Source organism: Dromaius novaehollandiae, chromosome 11, assembly GCF_036370855.1.
Source record: "Dromaius novaehollandiae isolate bDroNov1 chromosome 11, bDroNov1.hap1, whole genome shotgun sequence".
Taxonomy (NCBI): domain Eukaryota; kingdom Metazoa; phylum Chordata; class Aves; order Casuariiformes; family Dromaiidae; genus Dromaius; species Dromaius novaehollandiae.
In genome coordinates, this window is record NC_088108.1 from 2,749,726 (window position 1) to 2,769,018 (window position 19,293).

Sequence of the window (19,293 nt, forward strand, 5' to 3'; positions counted from 1 at the left end):
GCAGCTGTGCTGGTACAAGGTACCTGCCAGCACTCAGTGCTGGTGTGTGGCTGTGCTGCTTGGTGCCTGTGGCCCCTTTCACACACCCACCAAGACAGTCTTTCCAAGGTCAGTGTTCATCCTCCCCACATCTTTTTGATTTCCTTATCTATGCCAAAAGCTGTCATCTCCAGCCATCGGCATACTGTCCAAGCCTTTGGGGACGTTCACAGCATTGTGGGTAGGAACCAGCACATGAAGAGAAACAGGAGGAAATAGAGCCCAAAAAGCACCAGGGTTTCCCAGACTTTGCTGAACTGAGAGGGGTTAAGTGCTGAGAGCCAGCAAGCCTGAGCAAGCAGAGAACACAACAAGAACTGGAAGGTTAAATTAGGATTAGTGATGTGCTCACAGAAAAGGAGCCAATGGCTCTACAAGCCATCCCTTAGCCCCTTTTTACACCCTGGGATCACATCTTCCCACAGAGGGGTCAGGTCCGAGGTTTCCACACCACTTGAAGCAGTGGGCTGATCCTGGGACAGCCTTCTCAGGAAACCCCTCTCAGCTGTGGGGCTGCACCAGGGCTGCAGTGCCCTCTGCCACTGTTTAGGATTTCCCACTAGTGCCACGCCAGGAATGCTGGTCCCGGCTCCATTCAGCTCCTAGGAACCCAAACCATTGTGTCTCTCAGTGAAGAGCTGAGGAGCATTTCCTTGCAGGGCATTCAGATGTCTGATTCTGCTTTGCCTCCCCCTCCCTCCCCCCCAGTACTCATTGCTCTACAACCCTCTTCTTCCAGCTCTCATTTGGTGGCTGATTTGATCTTGTGGATGGCATATGGGCTGGACTCCTTGGGCATCCAGATCTCCTCCCCATCATGGCCCCGGTGCTCTGCTGCCCCCTCCATTGCCGCGGTCAGCTCAGGGCTGAAGATGTTGTCTGTTGCCCGGTAGGTGCGGGTGAGGCGGCGGAAGGAGGAGTCTGAGGAGCTGTCATCAGGAATGTCTTCATCCTGCTCGTCCTGCAGCTTGGTCCTACTCAGCTCTGAGCTTCTCCCCAGCTCTGGGTCTTTGAAAGCCTCCCTCATGTCCTGGATGAAGGCCATCTTGGGGCTGATGATGCAGAGCAGGAGCATGAGGCCTCCTGAGACCCCACACAGAAAATAGAGGCCAACTTTCTCTGGGATGCCTGAGGGGAGAAGGGCAAACACAGACATGAGGGTAAAACCTACCCCTGCAGCCTGCAGTACACCAGGCCTCCAGAAATGCCCTCTGCCAGATGTGCAGGAGGAAGGGGAAGGGAGGAGGACAGCAGAGATGCCCTCAACACCCAGGCTGCAGGGATGGGGCTAAGAAGGACCTGCTGCTCCCGTGACTGTGGGAGTATCACCAAGAACCCCTGCAGGAGACCTCTGGTCCCTGTGGGAGAGGAGATACAAGGGCCACTGCTTGTGATCCAGCAAAGCCCATCTCCTTGGTGTAGTGGGAGAAGGCCATCTCCCAGTGAGATGCAGTGCAGGTAGCGCAACAGATGGAGTCATAACTCCAGGAATTTACACAGGTAATTTCCCATGTTGAGGGACTACCTTGCCCTCGGAGAGGCACTGCCCTTCTTCTGTATGGGAACGGATTCAGAAGGGGCAGGAAGGAATGAAACCCAGCAGTTAATTCAACTCATAGGAAAAGGAAGCATCTTTCTCCCTCCCTTGTGTGAGGGGCAGAACTGCAGCAGCACTAAGGCCACAGACGCCGTGCAGTCTCGCGGGTCATTCAATCTTTGAGCTTCTATCACATTGCTCCATCTCTCACTGCCTCCCTGATGTGGCCATGTCAAAACAGTGTGGGCATTCAGTGCTCTGCTCCCTCACGTGCCTGCTGACCTGGGCCTGGCCAGGATAGGATGGCTGGCACAGTCCTTCTGGAAGGGGTCTGGCTGCCTGGGTTTGGGATCAGAGTTTGCAAGCCCACAGTGCTGAGCCCTGGGTTGAGCAGGGCCTGACACGGGACCTGAGCCACCCTCTCAAATCTCTGGTTCTCCCCTCTCCATGCCCATCCCACTCCTCAGGGTGCTGTGTGAGAGCCAGGGGCACATACCCCAAATGTGGGCAAAAGCTTCCAGAGAGCTAGTAAAAATCATCAGGTCTTCCCGGAGCCTGGAGAACCTGGGCCCTTTGTACCAGCCACCTGCAGCGAACAAGGGGACAGGTCTTAAGGACTGAGACACAAGGCGCTCCCCAGTGACCCCTCCCCACTGCCTGGCTGCCTGCCTCTGCCTGCCTCCTTCCCGGGTCCTCCTTCCTTCCCACATAAGCTCTCCTCTGCCTATTGCAATGTTCCTCTGCAGGACTTTCCCTCCCCTTCCCTCCCCTCTCCTCCCCAAGCAGACCCCATCTCTCCAGCTTCTCCAGAGCTCCTTCTGCTCAGACAAGGAACTGTGAGTGGTTTCAGACATGGGTTGTGGGCAGGTTTTTGTAACGCCGCAAGAATGCAGCTCCAGGACCAGTGTTAGCTCATCTCATGCCAGCCCAATGTGCTTGTGCTGCCCTGCAGCATGTGTAGATTCTCTCTCGTCCTGGGATTTAGTGCATGTGGGGTGGCTTTCCCCTGGGCAAGAATCAGGTAGGTTTTCCAGACTCCCTTGAGGGAGAGGGGACAATCCTTGTGTGAGTGACTCCCTGCTGGCAAGGGCGTGGGAGCAGCGTTGGACTAAGAGCACCTCCGGAGCAGGGTGAAAGATGCGAAGACTGAATGAGCCGCCACGGGAACAGCGCTGCACCCACGCTGGCGAGAGGGGCCCGAGCTTGGAGCAGCGCCCCAGATCCCACAGGCGTGGACAAGCCATGGGGCTGTCGAGGGTCGTTCATCCGGGCAGGGGTGCAATGCAACACCGCTTGCCGTGTGGCCTGGACGTGCAGAGGCTCCTGGTCGTTACCGTGTGTGTAGTCCGAGAGCAGGAAGGGGTCCGAGGTGTCAGGGCCCACCTCCTCCAGCAGCTGCCTGGGCACTGCAATGAGAGTGGGCACTGCTTCGAGAGGCTGGCCCTGGGGAGAGCGGGGTAGCCGTGGTAGGCAGGGGACAAGCAGGGCCACCCCAAAGGGCACTACCCCGTGCAATCCCCCAAAGGCCCAGCTCACCTGCCCCCTGCCTGCGTGTCCCCGGGGAGCCCTGCACCTTTGCCTGTGCAGCACGGGGCTGGCGAGGGATCACAGCACTGCCCACACAGCAGGGTCAGCAAGTGGGTCCCCCCCTTCCCAGCCCCGCACACGGCTCCTGCGCCCCTCGCACGGATCTCACCGCATGTGTAGGAGACCCGCAGCTGTTTCTTCATGCCGGGGAAGCATGGATCCCCGAAGGTGGCTCTGTCAGCAGTCACAGTGCAGTTCTCCTTGCGGTGGCACTTCTTGGAAACCCTCCTCAAGGCGTCGGGAGCCAAACACTCTGGGAACACACAGGGCAGGTGGGAGCCAGCTCTGCCACCCCTGGCAGCACACAGCTTGGCTCGGTGGAACTGGAGCAATGCCACGGTCCCTGTGGATGGGGCCCGGACCCAATGGGCAATCCTTGCCACCCCCCGCCTGCCAGGCACAAGGCAGGTGGGTGCAAAGGGTCCAGGTCCCACCAGCACATCCTGCCACCCAAATTTCTGAGAGATGCTCTGCCATCTGAGAGATGTTCTGCCCCATGCCTGCCCCAAGTGCTGCCAGCACAGTAAGGCATGAAAGTTGCACGTGAGTTCAGGTATGCAGGGACTCTCATGCTTTTGAACTCTGAGCGTGCTGTAGGCCACACGTGTACATGTGACAAGTCATCAAGTCTGCTCTTGGGGGCTTGGTCTTAGCAGACAGCATAGCTGGAGCTACTGCTGTCGCAAAGCTGCATCCCACACTGTGCCTCTGTAACAGGGCTATTTCCCTGTACAGTGTGACTATATATTTACGACCCTCTCTGTGCACAGATTCTGGCCACATTTCTGGCTCACACCATCCCAGCATACCTATATGAGGTCCCTCAGTGTTCAGGGCATCACACTCTGGCTTGCCCCGCAGGAATCGTCCATAACTTGCAGAGTAAATGGCCAGGATGGATTTTGGCCGGCATTGCAGCCTCAGCTTGTCATTCTCACACACAGTCTTGATGCGATGGTTAGCTGGGAAACAACACCAGAGTGTCCAATTGTGGCTTAAATCATTCTGAGCCCCTCTGCCCTCGCTTAGTTCAGCCCCTCAGCCCAGCTGAGTGTTTGAGTTCTGCCACTGGCAGAAATCAAGCTGCAAGGGTTATGTCTGGGCAGCTGTGAGCCCCCGCTCCCCAGCTGAGCCCCAGGCAGAGGGGTGCCTGACCCCACCAGCCCGCTGGGTGAGAGTGGATGCACACAAGGCGCTGTGAAGAGGGCTGTGCCAGCCCCAGGGGCACGTGAGGCCCGGGCAGGCAGTTCCTGCAGCAGAGCAGATAGATAGGCAGGACCACGGCAGTGCGATTGCTCGCAATCACAAGTCTGTGCCCTGCAAAACTTCTGGCACCATCTCCTCTTCCAGGAGGTAGTTAGTGGCACTCCTGCAAACAACATATCCCGCTGTACTGCCCTGCCTGCTCTGAGTTTGCTCCACAGCCCAAATGCCCCAAATCTGTAATTGTTCCTGCTCCTCATTACTTTCCTCCAGGATTATACAGTGCCTAGCACAGAGGTTAGACCATGGCTGGATCAGGACTGCCAGATGTAGCAGCAGCTTAACTTTCCACCCATTTCCGCTCAACAGAGGAGCTGAGGCCAGAGGTATTGGCTGGTCTCAGCTTTGCCTCACTGGTACCCCAGTGTCTAGGAAAGAGCCCATGCCGGTGCTCTAACCCCACTCCCCCTCACCTGGCCGGCACTTGTAAGAAGCGACAAGGTACTTGTGTGTCCCAGGACATGGATCTGGCCCAAAGACTTGGCTGTGAACTGAGAACTGGCACCATCGCTGGTCCTGGCACTCATCCAGCAGTTTCTGGAGAAGCAAATGAGATAGACATGAATATGCGTGAAGAAGCTGTTCTCACCTGCTGTCCCTTGGTGGCATCACCGGGCTTAGAGAAATGGCCTCTCACCTCACAAAGGTGCCCTATGGCTGCTCACACCCCGCTCTCTGCTCGCTCCGTGGGTACCCCTGGTTCATATAGCAGCTTTAACAGAGTGGATTCCTGGAAGAATTCCTCCCCCGGGTCCATACAGACATGTATGCTAGCACAGTACCTTGCAATGCCCGTGCAGACAATCACGCTAGCACTGCTCCGTGCAACACCCATGCAGTCATGCACGCTAGTACAGCTCCCTGCGGTGCCCGTGCAGACATGCACACTCGCATGGCTCCGTGCAGCACCCATGAAGACACGCACACTCGCATGGCCCCAGGCAATGCCTGTACCAGGCCACAAGATGGGGAAGAGGTTTCACACTGCAAGCTGCACCCTGCCTCTGCCTGAAGGCTGTGTCCTGGCTGGTCTGGCAGGTTAAGGTGGCCTGCGGTGCCATGAGAAGCCTAGTTGCTGGCGGCCCAGCTCTGCCCAGCTGGCCCACAACTGTCTTGCATACTGGGGCCTGAAGGCAATGCTGCTAAAATAACATGACATCCAAGCTGATCCTGTGGTTTTGGCAGTGCCAGGTTGGCCGTGCTGCCACTGCCTGAGAGGCACAGCGGGTGGACTCTCATTTGGTGCCAGTTCAAGCATGCCTTCCTGGGAAACCTTACAGACTTGGGCTGTCTTTGGGGCCACGGCTTCTCTTCCCAGCACCAAGCATGTCCCCACACCCTAGGCATGCTGCCTGCCCCAGCAGCAGTGAACCTACAGCCTGGTGCTGAACCAGACTTGTCACAGAGAGAGGAAGAGCAAGGCCACGAGGTATTCCCTATCCATGCCTCTCCGAGAAATTGCCCTCTGACTTGGGTCTCAAGGGTCCCAATACCTGAGATAGTCCCAAAACCCCATGGCTTTTTCTCTCCGCTTTTCCTGTCCCATCCCCTTCCTCTCTGCCACATTGAGAGAATAGCTTTGAGATGAAGTGGATGGATGAATCTCTTCTTGGTCTTTAATGACTGTCAGACATTGCTGGCAGAAGTGAAATTTGAGGAGGAAATGCAATCAATCTCAGTCCCCCAAGTCTTCCCTAAATAGACCTAAGCTGAGCCTCAAGAGGACCTTTGATCTCTGCTCTCCAGAATTCCTTCTTCTCTAAAAGATCTGCCTCTGGGCGTCCTTCCCTATGGCTGAATGTTTATATTCACCCCCATGGCATGAAGGGAGGTTGCCCCACATTTTACCCAGTGTGTGATTTCCCTGCTGTCCCTCGTGTCTGTCAAGCTGCTGTGAGGGGCAGGACACTTAGCACTGCTGTAATGACCCTCTCTTCATTGGGCCCACCCATTTGGGAGCCAGAATAAAAAGCTGGGAGCATCCATGCATAATCATTGCAGATCAGGGCTCACACTTTGTTTTACAGCAGTGGGATGATCCTTCAGATCCTGAATGTCTGTCCAAAGACAGAGCACAACCCTTCCTCTCAGGCAGGGAACAAGCCTGCCAGCTGCACTTTGCACTTCCAGAAAAGAGAGGAGCGTGTATGGGGACCAGCTGCAGCTGAGATGCGACAGACAGTAGGAAACCCAGCCTGGGTGCTGCAGCCCTGCTGAGATTACTGGTGACCTTTGTGAGTTGTCTTCTTCCATTCCATCTCCCTGAAAAGCTGAGCCATTGAGCTTGAACCATGGTGGGATGGAAGAGCGTAGAGCGAAAGAGGTAAGTGCAGATCTCCATAGCAAGAGTACCTTGTCTCATCTGCTAGTTCTTGCTTCTTAGCCAAAGAAGGAGCAATTCCCCTTTGCTCCCTTCCAGCATGAAGTCCAGCCCCTTCCTTTCACTCACTGGTGAAGTGAGGAGCTGTGTAGCTTTGCACTGGGTGAGAGTGGAAGAGAACCACTCTCAGCATCAGCCCTCGCATCAGCCACAAGGCAGCAATTGCCACCAACATAGTGGCTAGAGCAATTTGATTTTGCATTGCAGTGGATGAGGAGGATTCACATGGGACCTTGCTGTGTTTCCACTGGGAGCCATCACGGATGGAGAGGATTCCTACACTATGCAGCCAAAAACAGATCCTGACCACAGCCATTCACAGTCCTGTCCTTCCAGTCTCCAGATGTACATGCATGACCACATCCTCCAGCACATCACACCACATCAAGCCACTTTACACACAAGCTCTGAGTACTCTGAACCAAAGTGTTTGCAGCGTGGTTTGTGGGACCTCTAGGGCCGGGTTTGTTCCACACTAACAGAGAAGTTCTGGCTCGGTCCTTGCAGAGCTCCTGGGGACATGTGAGAAGCCATGAGGAGATTTGTGGCTGGAGCAGGGCCAGGCAGAAAGACCTTGTGAGCTAACGAAGTAAGGAATTGGCCTTTTTGAGCTCTTGTTCCTCTTTTCCAGCTTCACGTTCGCTTCTCACCACAGTGAGCTGTACATATCTCGTTTCGCTCCGGTAACCCCAGCCCTAGCAAAAGGCTGGAACAGGAATAGAAAAATGGCACATGAAACTCAGCCCAAAGCCCCTTACCATGTCTTCAAGGAACCTGCCTGTCCCGGCCTGGCATCTCTCCCTGGCTCCCACCCAGTGTCCCAGCTGCTATGAGTTCATCCAGAGCCCTGTGGCCAGCAGGGAAAAGTGGGCAGGCTTAAAGGTGCAGTGCTTTGTGTTGCAGCTGGGCTTGATTCCTCCTCATATTTGGGAGCAGGCTTGTGCCCGGACCCACTCCCTGGTTCCCTCAGAATGAGCCGGAAGCCATTTGGCATCTGTGACTCTGCATGTCTGGCTTCTCTTCCCACCCCTCACGTCTCCCAAGGGGCTAGCGTGGCTCAAGCTGGTCTTTGCCCTTCCTGGTGTTTTAGCCCAGCAAACCTTCCCTGAGCCAACGAGTGCCTGGAGCTGGCAGTGCTCCCTGGGTGCTGCCACTCTTGCCATGGGATGCTGGCCGTGAATCCAAACACTTCTCTCTGGATACTGATGGAAGATCCTCTCATCCTTTTCACCCAGTCCTTAGGTCATTAACCCCTCAAAACTGTTCCTGATCATGAAAAACACAAAACCCTCCTTTGGGCCAGGTCCACTAATTTAGCCCTTGGGAGACAGACTCAGCAAAAGCAGGCAAGTTGCTTCCTGGCAGACAGTGGCATGATGGAATCCAAGGTAGGATGTGGGGAGTGGAAGGGCTAGTGCAAGACTGTGTGGCTGGGAGGGCAAGCGGGATGCGAGGCTGACTTTCCCCTTCCTGCAGGTGTCTGCCTGCTGCTCCACAGTCCTCTGCATGTCCAGCACAGCTCGCAGCACTCACTTCAAGCACAGAGCCCAGCTGTCCCCATCCAGCCAAGCTGAAAGGACCTAGCCAAAAGCCGCCAGGCTCCTGCAGTCCTTGTGGGTCCATAGCCCTGAGATGCCCGCACAGACAGTCACTAGTACTCAAGCTGGCTGGAGAGGATGGAAGTGATGAGCAGCCTGCCATGAGGCAGGGACACCTGGCAGGACCAGAGCAGGCTTTCCCCATGACTGAAACCTGGCCTTCCTTGTTCAGGAGCTGAGAGCCTGGTACTGGGGGCAGCATCCCCGGAGTACCCTGCGCATCTGGAGTGCTCTGTGCCTGAGGCAGGGAGCACTCCACTGCTCAGAACAGTGTCACCATCTGCATGGAGGTACTGAGGGTCACCATCTCCTCGTCAGACCATGTGCTGCAGAAGCACTGTAGACTCCCCACACAGGCACACTGTTAAATTTCCCCTGGTTCCTAGCACCCAGAGAGCCAAAGCCCATTCCAAAGCACTTGTGGAGTGAGTGAGACACAGCGCCCTGCTCCACCACATCAGCATTGCACCAAGGTCAGGGGCGATCCCGAGCCTATGCTAACCATAGTAGATACACAAGTAGGACTGAGGCACAGAGCCCCAGCTGGGCAATGCTCTGAGCCCAGTCACACTTCCCAACCCTGGGACCCCAGCCCCTGCACCACCTCTCACTCTGGGTTGAATCCCAGCTGCCAGGTGTTTCTCAGAGCCCACTTTGTCCTATAGGATTTCTCCAAAATCCAGCTCAGGATGCAGCAGTGTCTCTCCCAGACTTGTATCCCAGAAACCCACCACAGAAGGTCTTGTCCATCTTTGCATCCCAGAAGCTTTCTGGAAAAAGGACATTGCTGGGAGCCGCAGTGGTTAATCCTGACACCGATGGGGCCAGTGCCCATAGGTGAGAGAGTGGAGGCTGTAACATTTGCAGCCATGTGGCCCGAATGGGGAGCCCCACGACCTGTGGAGATGTGCAGCACCATCCCATAAGGCTGCACATCCTGGAAGGGTCGCCCTTACCTGGCGGGCTGTGGCAGACATGCATTCGGTGCTCTCCTCAGAGGCATTGCCAGGGCTGGGGCAGAGGTGCGGGCTGGGCACGCGGCGCCCATAGAACGCGCCAAGGATGCTGACAGTGGTCTTGTGAGGGCACATGATGATCAGCTGCTCCCCATCACAGGTATGGATAGTGTGGTTCTTCAGCACCTTGCGCAGGTAGCCTGGCAGGGGACAACATAGGGAATGTTGGCCAGGAGCCAGGAAGAAGATACCCAGGGCCACGGAGATGGCAGTGCCTAAGTTCCCAGCAGCTGATGGCAAAGGAGGGTGTCCTGGACAGAGGCACTTACTGGACAAACACAGGCAGGGCATGGTTGTGGCAGAGAAGGGGGGCTTGCAGCAAGGCCTATATCCACCATTACTGCCAGACATCTGGAAAGCAATATAGACCAACTGAGCTGAGTAGCAAACAGAAGCAAAAGTTGGAGGCAGGAAGACAGATCAGAAAAACAGACATGAAAGAATCACATATGGAATTGTAAAAGGTTTTAAGAAAGTCATAATCTTGTTACAGAGACACATAGGGGAGAGAGCAGGGATGAACCAGGATCCACCAGAGTCAAATTTATTCTGCAGTGCTAAAACCTCTCCACCGTACAATGCTGAGCCATGAACTGGAGGAGGAGGAAGGCTTCAGCAGCTGCTTCATGACTTGTCATGCTGTCTCTGTTGCAAGGACGGGAAACCTGGGGAGGAGCAGGGTGAGAAGGGCAGGAATCAGCCATCCTGAGATCAGCAGCTGCTGCTGTGAGACAGAGCGCAGGGATGGCTAATGGAGTTCAAGGCCAGGAAGGACTACTCAGAAGGAGAATTTAGGGTGGGGGCAGCAAGTGGCTTGATTGGTGTGACTCAACAATTTACCAACCATCAGCTGAGCCCATGTAAACCCAGGTCTCAGATTCCTCTGACTGAGAAACTCGGTGTGTCAATGTAACCCAGTCCTAACCCATGTCACCAGGGTAGGCTAAGGTCACGCACAGCCCAAAGACAAGGCTCAAGAAGCTGCAGGAGCTTGTAGCCGAATGACCATGCTGAACCTTCTGGTCTAAACTGAAGAAATAGCTTAGCTCATGCCTTTAACGCATTCCTGAGCCAAGTCCCCAGCCACATGTAAAATAACCAGCTGCACGGTTTTATCTCGTGTTACATCCATGCTAGCATCATGGGCACTGTACAGCACATTATCGATTAATCCTATTGCATTGGTACCAGTATTTCTCTCCCTGAATTCTCAGTGCAGGGGTATTTCTCTCTTTCAATCCTGCATAGTTTGTGTTCAAAACTAATTAGGCTGTTTTCCCTAAAAGAGACAGTAAGGTAGGTCTGACATGCCCAGCCTAGGTGGCATTTAGCAGGGTTTTACACAGAGATATAAGGTCTGGTTGACATTATGTGTTGGTGAAAGAGGAAACTTGCTCCATAACTCTGGAAACTGCCAAGGATGCTCTGAGCATACTCTGTTTGCTGGAAGAGGCTGAGACACCATGAATAACTAACATAAAATGATGCATAGGCCTTTAGACAGAGCAGTTTGAAGCAGATGTTGGCGTAAAATCTGAGGGGATGTACCACTTTGGGGCTCTGTGGTGAGGAGGGGGTAACTCATTATCCGCCAGGGAGGACCCCAGCGCTGGGGGCTTTGGGGGGATGCACAGCCTGCTCCCTAGCTGTGGAGTCCTTGGAGGCACATGTACCCTGTCCTCAAGCCCAGCTGTGGGGTCTGGCACAGGACATGAAACCCATTTCCCAGCCCAGCTTTGAGTCACGCTGGGTGCACAGTCAGCAGCAAGGCATCACCCAACCACCCACGGCCCCTGCACAGTGCTGAGGACCTTTGCAGTTCCCCTTTCTGTGCACACCTCAGCCTGGACCCATCCTGCCCCCCATATTATTAGATGGAAAGAGAAAGGCCCTTGGAGCAGCCGCCCTGCTTCATGTTTATGCATAGTAAAAGCCCCTCTGACCTGCCTCGGTGCTGGGCAGGTATCTCTGATGCTGCAGAGTCTGCAGCCGGGGACCAGCCTCAATCTGCTTGCAAGGCCAAAGCGTTGCTATGGCATCTGAGCATCAGCCCACAAGTTCTGTGGCAGCGGTAGGCACGTGAGAAAGAAATACTGATAAATTAAGGTGGTGGCATCACTAAGTGTGCAGGGACTCGCATAGTTTGCCCATATCATGTTTTTCACTTTTCCCAGCCTCTGAATAGTGAGATACTGCATGAGGGGGTTTAGAAGGCAAACTGGGGGCAATGAGGGAAGGGGTGACATCAATCTCATCTGTCCCCAAGGCTGCAGGCTCACAAGCAGTCACAGCACAGGGACTGCTGCCCAGCAAAGCTGGAGTGGCACACATGCCAAGCTGGGCTGCCTGGAGCGGGAGCAGCCCCCAAGCGATGCTCCTCCACTCTGGGTGCCGGTTCACAGCGTTGTGCTTCTCCCTGTATCCGTCCAGAAACCCTGGTGCCAGGCTCGGCCACACAAAGGGCCCTTTTCACCTTCCCGCGGCACCGCTGCTGACACTAACCCTTCCACTTCAGGAGCCAGGGCTGCTCTGAGGAGCCGCCACCATCCCTGACAGATAGTCGGGGCATGCAGCTGAGAGTTGCCCCTGCCCAAGGTTTAATTTTTCCCTCGGACACAGCCAGCTGCTGGCATTTCTCTACCCTTTTCTCTTTGCATTCAGCAGGTGAGAGAGCCATTACCTGCCACCCGTCAAGAGAGGGCTGCAGCATTTCACAAGCAAGTCCTTGCTCGCTCGTGTTCAAGCCAGAAAAAAGGAGAAAAGAAGAAAGGAAAAGGGGAGGAGGGTGGAAGGGAGCGGATAATTGTCCTAGCAGGGCCAAAGCCCAAGGGAGATGCAAGGATGCTCCTTAGAGGGCACATAGCTGGCCTGGCCCCTTGGGTCATAGTGCCTACAGTGAGGGGGACAGGATAAGCCCCAACCTGCCCCTCACCTCCAGTTGTCTCATATCCCTACAGTGCCACAGCTTAAAGGACTCCAGGGGCTGAGACAGCCAATCAGGCCCTGCCCAGGCTGCTGGCTTTCCACTGGCTTCCTGCTACATCCCTCAGCTGCTACCTCCACAGTGCTCCTAAGACTGCGGCAGCAGTGGCAGGACCCTCCTGCAGGCTCTGGAGCCATCCTGAGCTCAACTTCTGCCTGGCATTGATCCAAACCCCCCCACCCATCCCTGAGATGGCTGGAGATGATGACAAAACACTCTGCATCCAAGACAGCCCTGGGACTTCCCTTGGCTGGTGAGCCAAGTTCTAGTGATGATGAAGTGGGTGGGAATATGAAAAGGGGGAGAAGTGGCACTTCTCAGCTGCTGTTGTCTCTCTATGTCCTAGCTCACATCCCTGCAGCAGGAGAAGCAAGCCTGGGTCTCCAGAGCTCTGTTCCTCCTCTGGAAAGCCTTGAGAGGACCAGGCTGCTGACCAGTGATCAGCCCTCGGACACACCCACAGCACTGACAGGCACACAGGGAGAAAGCCACCAAGCCTCACAGTCCCCCGCCAGCGCCTCCAGGGCAAATAGCAAGATGCTCCCAGAGAAGTCGTTCCTGGCTTACTATCACCGAGAAATGCTTAAAGCCACTATCTAAATCTATCATAAAGACTCAAAGTCCCAAAGATATCTGACACAAAGCCCTGGCGTATGCTCTGAACTTAATTTCTACATTGCTCTCACCAGGTGCCAGGGACAGGATTTCTCTACTGACCTCAAGATTTTTACATGATTTTTAGGATTTTTAATTGCAAGTTTGGAGTGCTTGACAGATCTCCCCCTTCCTGCCAAAACACAGCCTGCCTTGCAGAAGGAACCCCATGCCATATTTTGCAGGACTGGCAGTTTTTATTGTAGATCAGAGGCTCAGATGGTGCTGATGTAGGACTGTCACGGGCCCTGTGCGAGGGTGCATTGCACCGTCTCCACCCAGCACCACCACATGCCCCACTGTCAGGCTGTGAGCACTTGTGCAGATATTTGTTTTAAGGAAAACAATAGCAAAGAGGCTGCAATCAGATTTTGCAAATGATTATTTCTGCCTCACGGTTCCGGTGACTCAGTCCCTGGTCTCGTGGTTATGAAGTTAACTCTGCCCAGATGAAATCATATCCTCTCCCCCCGCAGCCCTCCCTGCCGCGCTCGACGACATCTTGTGCTTTCGTGCCTCTCGAGCAAGGCAGCATGGAGTGGAAGGCGAATGCAGCAGCCAGCCTTCAACAGGCTGTTGTCAAGTCCAAAAATACCCTCCACACATCCGGTTTCGGTCTCCACCCAGATGAACAGTTTCTCTCAAACCGTCTTGTGGCCAGCAGCTTTTGGACTACGCTGGAGACAAGAGCGTGTGGTCGTTTCTAGCCCAGCCCAGATCCTGGGGCTTTGGCAGCCAGGCTGGGCTAGCACTGGCCCAGGAAGGGTGGCCCCCGGCGCTCAGCCCCAGCGTGCCCGTTCGGGGCTGTGCGGGGGAGCAGGGATCCCACCTTCCTGCCTCAGCTGCATCTGAGAGACTCATCGCTCACAAGGGAGCGGATCCGACCCCCGGTCTGCGCGGTGGGCAGAGCACCCAGCAGGCTGCCGACACAGGGAACGGATCTGGCCAGGGACTGGGGGCAGCTGCTCTGGCTGGTGACCGCTTACGGCTTCAGCCCATCTCTTCCCTCTCCATTTCACAGCAGCAAAATGCATCTCACAAGATGGTCATGAGTACTCCAGGAGGCTTCATCTTTGTGTTCATACATCACCCAGTATTGAGGGCATACACATCTCAGCAGGAAAAGGGGAGAGTTGAGGGTCTCAGAAAAGCTCTGAGATGTTCTTAACATTTGTCTTCTGTTTGGCATTTCTGCCTGCGAACTCTGCCAGTGAGAGCAGCGACAGGGCCAGCTGGTCCCTTGCAGCGCTTTGGGAAAGGCTAACACGTGCATGAGATGTTTTTGGATCCCAGGTCTGACTCAGGGATAATAAATACCTTTTCTGGAGAACTCAACATGGCCCGGATTGCCTTGTGCCTCACTCGTTCCCCATCCCACCCAAAACAAACACAGCCCTCACTTCATCCTCCCCTCAAGCAAGCATGGTCCCAGGCTGCCCTCTGCACCCCAGGCCCGCTCCCTGGCCAGGATGGAGAGCCTGGCTGGCGCACACAATTCGAGGAAGCTGTCCTCCCATCCCCACCCTCTCCAGCCGCATCGCCCGACTGCTAGCGGCTGCGTCCGGCGCTCCCCCCACTGCACCCTGCGCGCCCTGGCCATCACCCCCACTCACCCGAAAACTCTGGGGCTGCCTCGACCCCAGCGGAGAGGCACAGGAGGGCCAGGGCTGCCCCCAGCCCCGCGAGCGGAGGCGGCTGAAGCTGCCGGGCTGCAGCCATGCTGTAGCTGCCTCCAGTCCGTGCTGGCTCCTGCCGGAGAGGGTTTGCTCGTCCCTCGTGGCAGCTGGTGCTCGGGGTTGGGGCTGGCACTGCGCGCGGACAAAGGCTCGCTTCTTTGCCTTGCCAAGGCTCCTGGGAGCTGGGAGGACATGTGTGCGTGTGCACGCGTGTGCCTGTATGTACACTCTCACTTTGCATGCCAGCCAGGCACAGAGGCTGCTGCAGAGAGCTGGGATGCTCTCAGCGTGGGGATGACCCCTTGGGAGGGGATGTGTTTGGGGAGGTGCTCCGCAGCAAACAGAAGTGGGTGCTGTGCCTTGGTGTGGCATGCTAACGGCCACTACCTGTGGGGAGAGTGGCAACCCCCTACCTTCCTCCTCCTCCATGCCCCCAAGAAGAGGTACAGGGGTTGGCAAGACTCCTAGTGTATCACTTCCCCTTCTCTCAGAGACATTCAGCCAGAAATTAGGCTACACACACACTGTAATCTCCATCTCAGCAAATGCCTGGTCATTCACCATTTTACGTGGAAGGGAAGGGCTGCCCAGACTGCCTCCCGCAGAAAGATGTCTTTGCCAGTGGAAAAGACAAATGCCTGCCCTGCATCAGAGGGCCTAGGCAGGGATGCTTCCTGCAGTGATACCTCTGCCATGGCCCTTCTTCCCACGCTGCCTCCACGGGGAAAGCTACCGTGTCTCAGGGTGTTCGAGAGCAGAGTGTTTGTGAGGAGGGCTCTGCCTTGTTGCTGTGCCTCCCATTCTGCCGGAATTAAATGTCTGTCTGCTCCCTCAGCTGGGAGCTTGGAGATGTTCTCATCCCCAGTCCATAGACCCATCTGGCCTGAGCCTGAGGTCAGCAGAGAAAGACAGCACTGTAGTGTTGGCCAGCGGAGCGAGGGCTGGCGTGGCTCCTCCGCAGAGCTCAGGACTGGGCATCGCTCAAACCAGGGCAGCAACAGGACAGGGACGCTGCAAAGGCCAGCAAACATTGCCTGCATGGGTCCAGGGCAGGAGCTGTGGGAGGGAGGAGTGGGTGAAATGGGTCCCAAGCTCGTGCTGTGTGCGCTGCAGCTACAGCGCCCTGGAAAGCAGGGAAACACTGACTCTGCTCATGGTAGCGTGCAGCACAAAGCCCAGAAATCTGCATTCTTCCTCTCCATGGGTTTCTCCAGCCTCTGGTGGACTTTTTATGCCAACCACCTGCAGTCTGCACCTTTGCAGCAGTCCTGCATGCCCATGCTTTTCTCAGGCCCCAAGAGGGCTGCAGTCAAAAGCAGGACTGTGGACCCATTTTTCATGCCCAATGCTGTTGTTTCATTCATCACCCCGCTTGCTTACAAGAATGTCATGTGAAATGGTGTCGAACACACATAAAAATCAAGCTGCAGAATAACTGATGCTTCAGTTAGATATTGTTTGCCCTGGACAAATCCACACTTGCTTTCACTTGCTGGTCCCGCGATGCTGTTTCTGTCTCCCTGGGTCAGAAGCCCCTAAAACCAGGTGATATCCCCAAGTCCAGTCACTGTGCATGTTTCTGGTCATCCTTTGGCAGTGGCCAGCAAGGCCTGGCAGGGCCCCCAGGACATTGTGACACATGCTCACAGAGTGCCCAGACCCCGAGGAACTCCTGCTTCCCCATCCCTTTCGCAGCATGGTGCATTCCTGCCCACAGCCATGACTCACCGGCCACACAGTTGGGCCAGGAAGGGGCCCAACACTTGTCTCACACCACTCTGCTCAGTGCATTGCTCTCGGGGTTGATTCCTTACCCTGGCTCAGCTGCCCAGCTTTAAAGTCGTGTCTGGGTGGTATGTGGCAATGATAGGGCACATTTGAGGGTCCTGGCTAATTCAGGTCCTGCAGAAACAGCCTCCCTGGGGTATGGCTTGCTTTGGTCTCTGAGCATCACCTGGCACAGGAGCCCTGCATGCCCTTGGTGACATCCCAGCACTCCTGGGAAAAGCGCAGTAGGGACACACGGAAAGCCCCAGCCATGCGGTGGGAAATTCGGTGCTTAACAGCCTGTGTTCTCCCAGGCCCTCTCCAGCCACAGATGCACTGCCACATCTCCTGGCTTGACAGAAGGACCCCTTCTTCACTGCCACAGCTCGCTGCTCTCCCTCCTCGAGTGCCTCTGCTTGCCACCCCTCTCCCAGCTCTCAGGTCAGCTTAGGATGTTCCTAACATTAACATTTTCACCTAAGTATAACATTTCCACCACCACTGGCAATTGCCCCAGCTCCAACCCAGCTTCCTCCACGAGAGCCCTGCTGTGGGCTGGGGTCCCCAGAGTGGACAGTGCAGGCAGGGAGAAGGGACGAGGAGATGTATGAAAAGCAGCTGCGGGGCTCATGCCCTGAGCACAGTGCCTCCGCAGCCTTCTCACCCTTGGGCCTGTGGGCTACAATGAGAATTCGCTGGCTCAGCTAGCAACATCCTGGCACCTCTCTGGGACCTTGCCTTGTGCATGAGCCTTCCCTTGGGATTAAAGCTGCCCTGTTCCTGCTCTTGCTTCTCCTATCTGCTACCCGCCATCCTCCCTTCCACGGTCGTGCCAAGCCACACTCCAGCCTGTGCAAGGGATGAAGAGGGGGAAGCAGGCTCAATCCTGGTGCATAGGAGCCTTCACAAAGCTGGTGTCACAAGCAGTGAAAACTAACCCTGCAGAGCACCTTCCCTGCCAAGCACCTTCCCAGCTCAGCATCCCGGTCAAGAGATAGCACAAGAAATAGCTCCTGTTTCCCTCTCCATGGAAATGATTTGTGCAGTAGGGGACACTGCAGAGTTTGAGGCTCTCAAAAAGCACTGATGATGCAGAAAGAAAAATCCCACCCAGCCCTTCATGTGCGCCTGCTAGTGCCTGCTCGGTATCTCTCTGTGCGTGGCAGGAGGAGGTCCCAGAAATGTCTCCCTCTGGAAGTCTGCCAAATTATTTGCCAGCCGCTTTTCCTCAGGGCAGGTGTTCTCATCAGGGTTTGACTGTTTTCAGAAAAGCCTGAACTCACCCAAGCTGGGGGCTAACCCAGCCGTCAGGCAATAAGGGTGCACTAACCCTCCCCATTTTATGTAATATATACTTGGTACCAGCTACACAGTACCAAGGCACGAGAAAGACTAGCCCAAGATCACATTCATGAGATGAGGAACCCACAATCAGGCACCAACAAGAAACACAGTAAGAAAGTGAAGCCCTTCTCTGCCAGTTCTGCACGGCCAGAGCTCTGCACCTGGAGAGGGGTTATCCCCCTGCCAGGGACAGCTGACACAGGATAAAACATTCACTGCTCTCCAGGGCAGCTAGCTGTACCAGCACCATCCATCCTGGATGGAGCAGCCTTCACCTCTCCCTCCTCTCTCCCTTCCTCAACCCTCCTCCTCAGGTTAGGACCTGGTGGGTAAGGACGGGCTCTGCTTGCCTTAAACTTGTGGGTGCTGGGAAACCTGTCTCAGCTGGGATGGAGCCGGTCAGATCTGATGGCTCTCGTTTCCCTCCCATCCTGGAGAGGAAAGAAAGCCAGTCATCTTTCCTGTGAAACAGCCCAAGTTCCAGGAATGGGGCCTTAACGGGGGGCCAGGCCTGGAGCCATCCTTTCCCATCACCCTGCGATGCCCTGCCCCAGCTGGGCTGCTGCCAGCAGGGCTCCGGGATTCCCCACTGAGCCCTAACATACTGCAGGCTCTTCACTTTCTCTCCTTGGATATTTTGCAATCGATTCTTGCCAGAAGTCTCTACCCTGGCAGCCCTCAGCTAGTTGCAAAGAGTTGGTGGCAGGCAGCCAAACGGCCCTGCTTGTCCTCTGTCTTTCCCCGTGTCATTCCTTTGCTCAAGCACCCTCCTTGTACTTGTGTGGACACGGAGAGGAGCTATCTGCCCCCTCCTGGCAGCTGCACTTGTGTCTACAGCAAAAACCAGTGGGATCTCGTATGGCAGTGCGAGGGGAATGATGGCAAGTTCAGGTCAATCTGCGCTGAGAAGAGAGGGGCTGGAGGTCAGAGCTGGAACCGTTCAGATCCCCCAGCCCAGCTGTGCACACAGTGGCCAAGAGGTGCCACTGGCATCCTTGAGGCACAGCTGGAAGGATCTGGTAGGTGCTGACGGCACCAAGGCAGGGACATGGCGTGGCAAAGTTGTGCTTTCCAGAAGGAGGCAGGTCCCTCTCTCTGAGGGAGCACAGTTTGCCCCTGCAGGGAGCCGCAGGGCACTGGGGTAGCAAGGAGGGGAGGATGGAGAAGGTGAAGACCTTCCCCTCCAGGCCAGTCCGGTGAGAGAACCGGAGTGCGACATGCTTCCTGACTGTTTCCTGTGCAAAAAAACCCACTCTCCCAGCTCAGCGATTACAGCAGCAGTGACGGGTCTTTCTGGGCCGCGAGCCCACTGCTTGGAGTCTCCAGGGCAGCGCCTGGACTAGTTTGATAGACTGGAACGGGACCTGTGAATGCATCCAGATAGACTGGTGCTGAGTCACGGCTGGGAGGCCTCTGCAGTTCCCCCCACCCCTCTAGCAGGTCACTGCA

At 55.7% G+C, this 19,293-nt stretch overlaps 1 protein-coding gene across 1 annotated transcript; it reads right to left on the reverse strand.

The window, feature by feature from the left end:
• Positions 1 to 173: 173 nt before the first annotated feature.
• Positions 174 to 14,776, reverse strand: LOC112987748 (protein eva-1 homolog C-like). The gene is made up of 8 exons (XM_026107777.2): positions 14,671 to 14,776; positions 9,361 to 9,560; positions 4,840 to 4,963; positions 3,973 to 4,125; positions 3,273 to 3,416; positions 2,911 to 2,982; positions 2,073 to 2,162; positions 174 to 1,167 (listed from the first exon to the last, which is right to left on the reverse strand). The coding sequence occupies exons 1-8, from the start codon at positions 14,774 to 14,776 to the stop codon at positions 782 to 784; spliced, it is 1,275 nt and encodes a 424-aa protein (XP_025963562.2). The 3' UTR covers positions 174 to 781.
• Positions 14,777 to 19,293: the final 4,517 nt, after the last annotated feature.